The sequence below is a fragment of the Macadamia integrifolia genome, chromosome 14 (genome assembly GCF_013358625.1).
Source record: "Macadamia integrifolia cultivar HAES 741 chromosome 14, SCU_Mint_v3, whole genome shotgun sequence".
Taxonomy (NCBI): domain Eukaryota; kingdom Viridiplantae; phylum Streptophyta; class Magnoliopsida; order Proteales; family Proteaceae; genus Macadamia; species Macadamia integrifolia.
Genome location: NC_056570.1, coordinates 28,056,316 through 28,065,794, shown reverse-complemented (window position 1 = coordinate 28,065,794; position 9,479 = coordinate 28,056,316). Strand labels below are relative to the sequence as shown.

At 36.6% G+C, this 9,479-nt stretch overlaps 1 protein-coding gene and 1 long non-coding RNA gene across 2 annotated transcripts; one reads left to right on the top strand and one right to left on the bottom strand.

The window, feature by feature from the left end:
* The first annotated feature begins 6 nt into the window (after nucleotides 1–6).
* Nucleotides 7–2,484, top strand: LOC122061290. The gene is made up of 2 exons (XR_006134619.1): nucleotides 7–970; nucleotides 2,057–2,484. It is a non-coding gene; the product is annotated as an uncharacterized LOC122061290 (long non-coding RNA).
* Nucleotides 2,485–3,959: 1,475 nt separating this feature from the next.
* On the bottom strand, nucleotides 3,960–5,495 carry LOC122062058 (membrane protein PM19L-like). Its single transcript, XM_042625698.1, has 4 exons — nucleotides 5,284–5,495; nucleotides 4,601–4,820; nucleotides 4,364–4,409; nucleotides 3,960–4,266 (listed from the first exon to the last, which is right to left on the bottom strand). The coding sequence occupies exons 1-4, from the start codon at nucleotides 5,402–5,404 to the stop codon at nucleotides 4,171–4,173; spliced, it is 483 nt and encodes a 160-aa protein (XP_042481632.1). The 5' UTR covers nucleotides 5,405–5,495; the 3' UTR covers nucleotides 3,960–4,170.
* Nucleotides 5,496–9,479: the final 3,984 nt, after the last annotated feature.

The following is a 9,479-nucleotide window of genomic DNA, read 5'->3' as shown; positions in this document are numbered from 1 at the left end:
AAAAAAAAAAAAAAAAAAAAAAAAGAAGAAGAAGAAGAAGAATTCACACATTGTTTCACTTTTTTTTTTTTTAATCATTACTTTGTACCATCCCTGATGCCCTTTAATAAGAATTATCCATTGTTACTCAATTCTTATTCCAGCTATTCAGTAGGTGCCTGTATGTTGTATATATATATATATATATATATATGAGATAAAATAAATCTTACATCTGCAAAACTTTCTGAATACCTCATTTGATTTGATTTTAGCCTTCATTACCTCCTTTTAAAACCTCTGACCTCATGAGAATACTTTTTTCACATTGGTGTTGTAATTTCTTTTAAGATGAAAAAACAATCTCTATCAAATTTCCTTTAAATGAAAGAATTTGTAATTTCACGGCTCCTAGATTTTCCATTCATCAATCTTGACATTCCCATCTCAGTTGTGCTATAATTCTCTGGACTTGTTTCTCTTTTTTGGTTTTCTCATGATTGCCCAGCAACATACTTCATAAGTCATGTCATCTTTAAAAGAAGTAATGGTAGAACCCCAATCCTCCTGGCTCCTTCATAAAAGAAGAAATAGTACAACCCCTATCCTCCTACGTATTGTTTAATCACTAGACCACAACCTCACTCCTATGGGAAATTTTGGAGCCTTAAAAAGCATGTAGAGCACAGGGCCTTATTCAGTGGACTGGTGTTAGATCACTTAAGCGAAAAGTTGGTGCTGCACCATTTCTTATGTTTGTGTGGGTAGTGTGGTTTTGGTCTGTCTTCGCTGAAGTTTTTTTAGCCATCTGGCCAGTAAAATATTTCTGTAAATTCTGTTATCCATCCAAAAAGAAAAAAATAAATAACATATTGTTTAATCTCTAATCCGACTTCTTGGGTGCATCAGCTTTTCATTAAGTAGGCCTACTTGTCAGCTACTGGATTAGAAGTACTGAATAAAGAGATGAAATACATCCAAAGGCCAGAAGGTGAGTCTGGGTATTTTTTTCCCTATCAAATAAAGGGTAATGTTGCATTAAAGAAACTACCCTCAATATTCTTTACCAAAGAACCCAGTGGGACTCATACTTCAAAGGAAGATTGCCTTGTATGAATTTATTTGAGTCCAAAGGACTTTGCAGTCAAGGTATTGTTTTAGTTTCCATGATTTTGTCCTTTAGCATCCTCCAAATCTTACTGCTTTTTAAACCTACCCTACTTCAAGCATCATCAAGTTGGCTGATTGGGTTGGACAGATAGCTGAAGTCAACAAAGTTGCATCAGAATCTTGTTTATAATGAAGGAAATATTATTTGGCATTCTTGGGTCTGTGATACTGAATCATTATTTGGATCTGAACTGCCAACCCCAGCCATGCTTGGATACTATGAATGTTTTGAAGGAATTTCAGAATGAATATTCTTTTTTTTTCACCTAGTTATTATCTTCAATACTCGTAGCCCATGATCAGCAAGTGCTTGATTTACCAATATTTTATCCCATCAAGTGAAGAATTAAGCCCAAGAACACATCTGAATGATAAATGGATGGAAGCACTTCAATTATATATCTTTAGTTTGGTGCAGATCATGGTCATTTCGAGTTCATAGACAGAAGATCATGTGTTTCAGTATGTTTTAAAGTAGAAAATTAATTGACATCCCCATTTACATTAGTTCATGTCTTAACTTTTGAGTTTTGAAATTGTTATTACCTCCTCTTTATTATTTACAAGTGTTTTAAATTTTCCTCTGCGACTACCTGAGTGATCTAAACTTTTCCCCTCCACCCCTGTACTCTCTTTTGTTTTATTGAACTGGAAGTTCTAAAGATTTGAAGTGCTTATTGTAACTAAATAAGACTTGGAAGGATTAAATCCCATATAAGAAATGTTAGCATTGGAATTGGTGTGAATGTTCTCCTTTAGACCTCTTAGTCTTCAGGTCGAAGATGTGGAAAGGATGCCATAAACTTGGTTCATTTTCTTATTCATTCTACAACATGCGATTATTTCAGTAATTTAGTATTGATTTAACTTATGTTTGATTTCTACTGGTTTTCTTTGATGCCAACAGAGAGGGACGCTGGGGCTTCATATGAATAGGGAAATAGAATTTATTGATGAAGTTAATGGAGCGAGTCAAGGAAGGGATGTCACTGCTTGAAGTTTTGATTTGATTTTGAATAAAATTCGTTCCTTGTGATAATGTTGCCTTCAACTTTTCTTTAGATTTTACCCACCCCCCAAAAAAAAAAAAAAATCTTCAAGTAATAATAGACAAGTGAGCTAATTAATTGAACAATGTAAGATAGTTTCATGGTTAATTGGCAGCTTGAACTTGCTACCTTGGAAAAGTGTCTGTGCTTTGTAATGGGCTTTGTTTTCTTGGACCAATATTCATTTTATTTTTGTGAGGCAGATACTCCATGTTCATTACTGTGCTTCTGTAATGTACTGTTTGCCCCTTTTCAATGAGACTAGTAATGAAATTCATTTCTGTAAGTGGTATGGCTCAATGTTGAGTTGCTAAATGTGTTTGATGCATGCATATTATTACATTGGTTCATCCATTTACTAGACACTACCTTTTCATCTCAGGCCTTGTAAGAGTGTGGCTTATATCTGTTTTAGAATGCATGCTTAACTGCCTGCTTACAATGGCAGGTTAATTAAGTAATTGTCGCGGAAATAATTTATTTTCACATTACATTCTTGTATGAAATCTAGTTTCCCCCCCACCCCACCAAAAATAAAATAAAAACGATCGTTCTCTGTGGTGGAGCACAGCCTCTGCCTCAGTCTGTCTCTCTCCTCCCTTGTGTGAAATGACCTATATGGCTAGAGGAGAGAGACAGACTGTGGGGGGCGCTGGTGGAGGCTGTGCTCCCCCAAAGAAAACACTCTTCCTAAAATGATACATTTAGAACTTGTAGATTGTTTGGGTTCTGTTGGTCATGGAGAAGAGCTAGAAGGAACCGTTAATGAACCTCTCTAATGGTTGTAGTAGTTACCCTTGGCATGGCAACCAGGAAATGGGTTATCTGAGGCTTGTAAATACTTGTTAATCTTATATTAGTCCCTGTTAATCCAACACAAACTATGCTGGCTACAAAGGTTTCTTGGGGAACCAGCTCCACCTCTCTTTTCTTTTTTCAGAACTTTTTCAGGGAATTATTCAATTAGAAACCTTATAGGGTGAAAAGCAATGTGGAATGAAGGGTTTGAAACTTCAAATACATTAACCATCACAACATCAATGGTGCATATCCATCTTTTATTAGTAAGGGGAGTGGTGGTTCTGTTAAAATTTTGTTCTGTAAGGTGCACAAGAAACTGGGTTGGATGAGGCCATTTTCCATGAAGAATTCCCTGGTGCCACAGGGTGCCAACCACTTAAAGCTTTTGGGTTGGATTTGGTTACACAAATCCAGATAGTTTGAGGTAAAACAGAGCAGCAGAGATCTAATCATATTCCTTGCAAGTTTATATAATTCTTAAGTGTTATCATTTGAGATAAACTAGCAAGGATTTAGTTTTTTCTTCACCATAGGTGAAAAGAGAATCTATTCACCGGTGATGACGATTTGGTGCTTTGATTGGACTTTGGGAAGAGTGAATGTCATCTTTAATTCCCACCCCTTATTGTTGAAGGTCTGAAATATCCTTATCTAGTCCAAGCAGAGGATCAGATCCCGTGGATGAAGAGATTCTCTATTCACTATGGGTTAAAAGAAATTGAGTCCAATTTGCAAAATGCGAACCATGGCGATCCAAGAACACAGTTTTCTTACTTGAGGACCTGAAATTGAATCTTGTTTATTGAATTTATTTTGTATTTTTTGCCATGTATCATTTTCTTGATTGTAAATGCAAGGAAACATATCTAAGAATGATTGAGTGAGAAGGAATTCAGCCATAGGTGTTCCCCCTGGTTGGCAATTGCATCATTAAGAAAGATACCATCACATTCAGAACCATTGAGCCATGAAAAACATTATATGTTGATATAAATGTACACCATCTGAACTTCCATAAATAACTGAGGAATGACTCAAAATGCTCTCTTTACATTAATTTCCTTTATTGGTGACAACAAATCCAATCAAACATGACCACACAACAATCTGCAGAGAAAAAAATGAAAAATAAAATGACTGCAAATAGCACATTTTCCACACAAATCAACTCTCAAAGCCTCCTCCTGATAGTTGAGGCTCCATGAATAGCGAAAATATAGAAAAGCTGTGTTGCTGAAAGGATAATTAAGAATGCTTCCATTGTTCTCTGCAAGAATCAACAAAGCAAAATATTATTCTCATTCATCCATATACAAAGGAAAGCTTCCATCTTCTAAATTTTGATTAAAAAAAAAAAAACTTACCAAGCGTATGTTCCTGTTGTTTTTCTCAATCTCTTTAAAAGCCAAGCTACAGATATAACAAGGTAAATTAAACCAATGAATAGCAGAAAAAAATATTCTAAACCTGATTGAAACTCTTTAATGACAACTATATTGGAATTAGTCTTATACTGGGTATGGAAGTAATAGCTTGTAAGCCATATACTGTGCAAGTATATTTGATGTTGATGAAACCATAATTGAAAGAAGAAAACATACCCCATAGCAAGGAGAGTAAGAGTCCAAGCAACAGTAGCAACTGATGCCGCGGAAGGTAAGCTGTCAGCATCCCATGTCCTAATGTGGTGAACACCAGCAATGGCTGATGCACCACCTACAACTGAGGCAATCAAGGCAAACACCACAAAGAAGCCAGTGGCGGCATTCCCCATTGGAAAGTAAATGGGAGCAAAATGAGCTGGAAGGACAAGGTCAGGGCCTGCATTTGAAATGGGTTAAAGACATTGGCAAAGTAGATGAACATAAATGAACGTAAAGATAGATTGAGTTTGAAAGTATCACTTTTTTCTAAAGTCAGCATTCAATGAGTTCCAAATCAACTACAGTATGTTATCCTAAGCATTAGATCAATTTATGCCCTTTTGGAAGCTGAGACAGGAAAAAAATTTGGCTGTTTGAGTTCATGAGATCTCATAGGCTGGATTTTGGGCTGAGATAGGGACTCCCCCAAGCTCAAGTCAGGACTTAGGCCATTGGACCAGCCAGTCCCAGCCATATGGGCAAAAAGGACCTGAACTGCTACACATGGTACCTTGAAAGTTAAAAATATCATATCTGCTTCCTACAAAACATGAAGAGTGAATGAATGAATCTTATGATCCAATGTATGAAAGTGTAATATTAGGTTTGTGATAGTACAATAAGCTAGGATGATAATTTACCGATAAGGAAGCCGTGGTCGACTGCTTTATTGAGGGCCCAACCTCCGATTGATGCCACTATGATGTACATGCAGAGGTTGAGGAGCAAGAGTCCGGTTGCGACGGGCTTTAGCTGTGCCATTAGTACTATGTCTGCACTGAGGAGGTAGGGACTTTAGTACCCTAAAGATGGACAGTGAGGAAGAGAGCTCAGGAGGGCACAGAATGAAGGGTTACAAATATGGAGCCTTATAAAGAGGACAAGTAAGAAGGCCTTTGTTCTTTTCTTCCAAAGGTGATTGTGGGTTCCAAAGGGTTTTCTTGCAGTTGTAAAGTAGTTAACTTGAAATTCAGGGCAAGGAGCTTTCATTTTTTATCTCTTCCTTTTATATGGTATTCCTCAGATACTGCCTTTGCTTTGCTTCTTTGCAATACTCTAGAAATCAATCTTTGATGGAACACCTTACAAATCTCACTTTTGCACAAGTTTGATACCTGGGACTAGTATATTTCCTAGGGTGTTAAACTTTGGACCCAACTGCTAAAGGTGGGTTGCCACATTCTTTTGAGTTGTTCATGGGCCCAACATCATGTTGATTGGAATTTCTCAACCATTAGATCTTATGATCTACTTAACAGGTTACTTGGAGTAGTGATCATGCATTGTTGGAGAGAACAAGAAATGGCATTATGATTACTGTTACCACTTACCAAGGAAAAGGGCCTTTGGGACAAGTCAAGCCGCAGGCTTTTTAACCCTGCCTCTAAAGTGGGAGGCTATTTGAACAAAGTTATCTGTTCTGTCAATGTGAATATGGGCTCACCAATGACAGCTAGGATGAACCCTGATCAAGCATCTTTTTGTGGCCTGGGCTATTACGATCATTACATATGCCCTCCAAGGCCCAAGACAAGGTGGGTTACCTAGGCCTCAACTAAGGGTTTGTGTTCATGGGTTAAGGTTGTCTAGATTTTTCGTTGATCTTAGGGTGTGTTTGGCGAGGAAGAAAAGATTTATGAGGTGCAGATTGGGCTCAAGACTGTAGGCAGGGAAAGGAATTGTTCCTTGCTTCCACAACTTGCTCCTCATTGTCCAATCATCTTTGTTCTGCTTTAGAGGGACAATTAGATAAGGATGTGACCAAACAATTGAGCTGGTTTGATAATTTTGGCATCTGGTAGATAAATTATCATCAGATTTGCTGTGTCAAATATAGTGGTCCATCTTGATTTTATGGCCTCCCTTGCATAAGAAATCTTGCTCTCTTATGTTATGATGCCTAGCTTCTTTATGAAATAATTAAATGGAAAAATTTTTCCCTAACCCATGGAGGATGGTTCATCTATTATTCTAAGATTCACAAATCTGGGTTTTATACTTTCTTAACATAACGAATTTTATTGTGGGCATAAGAAAACTTTGTCAATAACTAATTTGCCAATTTTTGTTGAGACATGGTGAATCGAATTGTTACGAAATTTGCATAATGTTTAAAGCATGAACCTCAACTCATTCCAGTTTTCTTTTTGAGATGAGTTTTGTTTTTATCTTTTCCAAAAGAGTCTTCCAATTTTTCTCTTGGGATCAAATTTTCCTTTTGATTAGATTCACCTATGGTGATGTCCTGCTATGAACTTGTCTTTGGGCTTTGGATTCATCATTAACTCTCATCATTTATTGTTTATGATAAAAAAAAAAATTTGTTGTCTACTTTAATCAAGTGGTCAGATGGGGTGGACGCGAAAAAAACTCTCTTTCACTATGGAGGGAGAGAAATGTTTCTCCATATAAATAGGTAATGAGGCTTTTACTTTAGAGAAATTTTTTTTTCACCAAACACTCGAGAATCTAGGATAATTATTGCTATCCCTGGTTGGTTGAAAGTCCAAAATATCATACATACATCATTTTGCTACCTTGGAGGTGTGCATAATGAACAGATTCCCTAGTATAATATGTGGGATTTATTTTATCATTTTCAAAGTCTTGTGTAACTCTTTGTTTTTTTAGCATAAAGACAAAAGGTAACTCTTAATTAATCCATCTACCTTTGAGCTATTTAAAAATAATTTCATTTGTCAAACCAAAGCTAATGAGATTGTTGAAAAGATTACTGAAGATTCACGGAGTGTCACATTGAACAACGACTGAGATATTTGAAGGTACCAAAGATCACATGCTCACATATAAGTGTTGAAAATTTGGAGCTGATTGGCTTATTCAAATTATGTTGCATGTGATGATACAAGGTAGAGATATTTTTTTCTCCTTGCTAGAGGAGCAGTGTCTTGGAGGATCATGAAGCAATCAAATACTGCCTTTTCCACTATGGAAATAGAAGTGGGTGGAATATTTTGTTAATGCCTCTCGGATATTTTGGTTAAGACAATTCATCACAGATCTCAAGATTACACTTTCTAATGAGAAGCTGATTCATATCTTACTGCGATTATATTCTGCGATTATATTGCAGCAATCCAATTTTCCAACAATACATGCTCAGTAAGTCATTGTAGAGATATTGAGATCAAGAGTTTTTTTATTAACAAGAAAGCTCGGGGTCATTGAGTTTTGATTGAACATATCAGAACTGAAAAAAATGATTGCTGACCCTTTTATTAAAGGTCTTGTATCTAAAGTTAATGTTTAAAATATTGCAATATATGGTTTGTGACTCTTAATTAAAGTCTTATACCAGATTTTAAATTTAAGAGAGGGATAGGTATGCCATCGGTGTACAGTAAACTAGCGAACTGCACCAATGGAGCACATGATTGAATAAGAAGAGTGAGATAGACACAATGGATGCTATTACCAGCAACATACCAAACCTTTTCTCTGTAAATTTTCTATTATTTCTTCATCATAGTGTAAACATGCAGTTTTTAAAATGATAAATACTTAAAAGGTTAAAGGGCAATAACATTGGACCTAAAACTAACCATAAGGCCAATTCTGTTTTCATTTCAAATAATCAATACTAATTAAATTCAAGATGAATATATACATCAAGCATTGCTTAGGGCGTGGTAATGTAGGCGAAGTGGAAGAATGTAAACAGACGATGCCTACATTGCCACATCAACAATAACTGAGAGTAGCAGTTACAAGTGGGAGCTGCAATTGCATAGCCTTCCCATAACCACCCTGATGGAAAGTGATTATTAAGGATGTCATACAAGAACTGTTTTGGTCCCTGGTTTCGGTACAACCAGAGGCATTCATCTCAACCCTTGCAAAACTGAGAGATCTAGAAACTAGAAGCACCACCACCACTCAAGCAATCGGAGTCACCAGAAAAGACAATCAATGCATTGGACAGAAGAAATGGTTGATAATAATCATATGCAAGGTACGATTGGCCTATATGGAGGTAAAACCTTTTCCCAGTTTGTTCTGCATTCATGTTATATACTGGGACTTAAAGCCATCAGGCATAGGTTCGAGCCATTTAGGGAGCCTTTCATGGCCACGAAAGGATTGTGGCCAAATCTTGAAGATGATGTTCCTTTTTCTTTTCAAGGACCAAGTATTCCTTATGCCACAGTGAAGGGAATTCCTTTGACCGCAGGGCTTCATATGCACACATTAGGGTCTTTTGGAGATCATACTAAAACCTTATAGGGATTTGTTCTCTGCGAAGATTTGTTTGGGAAAAGTGGTGTGGGTTGGGGGAGGAGGGGGGGTGGTTTCTTTTAATTAGTTCTCCATGTGTCGAAAAAGAGGTGAAAAAGCAAAAGGTTTCCTCCATTGAAGTTGGGCATGAAAGATTCCTTTAAAGGCAACTTTTTTGTGGTGCTGTAAACTTCTTATTAGCTCTATACTTCATCATGCCCAAGATTATTATTACTTGGTTCTAAGCAATATACAAAAAGATAGATCATCAATCAAGAAGCTAGTTTTCCTGAAGATCTCATTACCTATGATCTGATATTGGATCATTTTATATTTCTATGTAATGAGAATGTAATAATTCATTCAGGTTGTTTTTAAGGGTCTAAAATAGGGGGAAAAAATATTAGCATTTTGATGTGCTGCATAGTTCTAACAGAATTGAAACTTGAGAAGTGAGGCAGAGTAGAAGGTAATGCATACAACATGTTCAATTAGTTCCAAGAGTTGACCATGTGGCCGCAAAATATGTAGAGCTCTAGCCATGGAGGAATGGTTCGGTCTACTAAAGATAAACATGCTTCCATAGGGAAGTGTATCATTC

What these genes read in the sequence shown, in the direction of transcription:
- LOC122062058 (XM_042625698.1), bottom strand. Translation starts at nt 5,404, where the DNA reads ATGGCACAGCTAAAGCCCGTCGCAACCGGACTCTTGCTCCTCAACCTC. An exon ending in CGACCACGGCTTCCTTATCG is followed by an intron (nt 4,821 to 5,283) that starts GTAAATTATCAT and finishes TTTCAAATGCAG; the next exon opens with GCCCTGACCTTGTCCTTCCA. An exon ending in ACAACAGGAACATACGCTTG is followed by an intron (nt 4,267 to 4,363) that starts GTAAGTTTTTTT and finishes TGATTCTTGCAG; the next exon opens with AGAACAATGGAAGCATTCTT.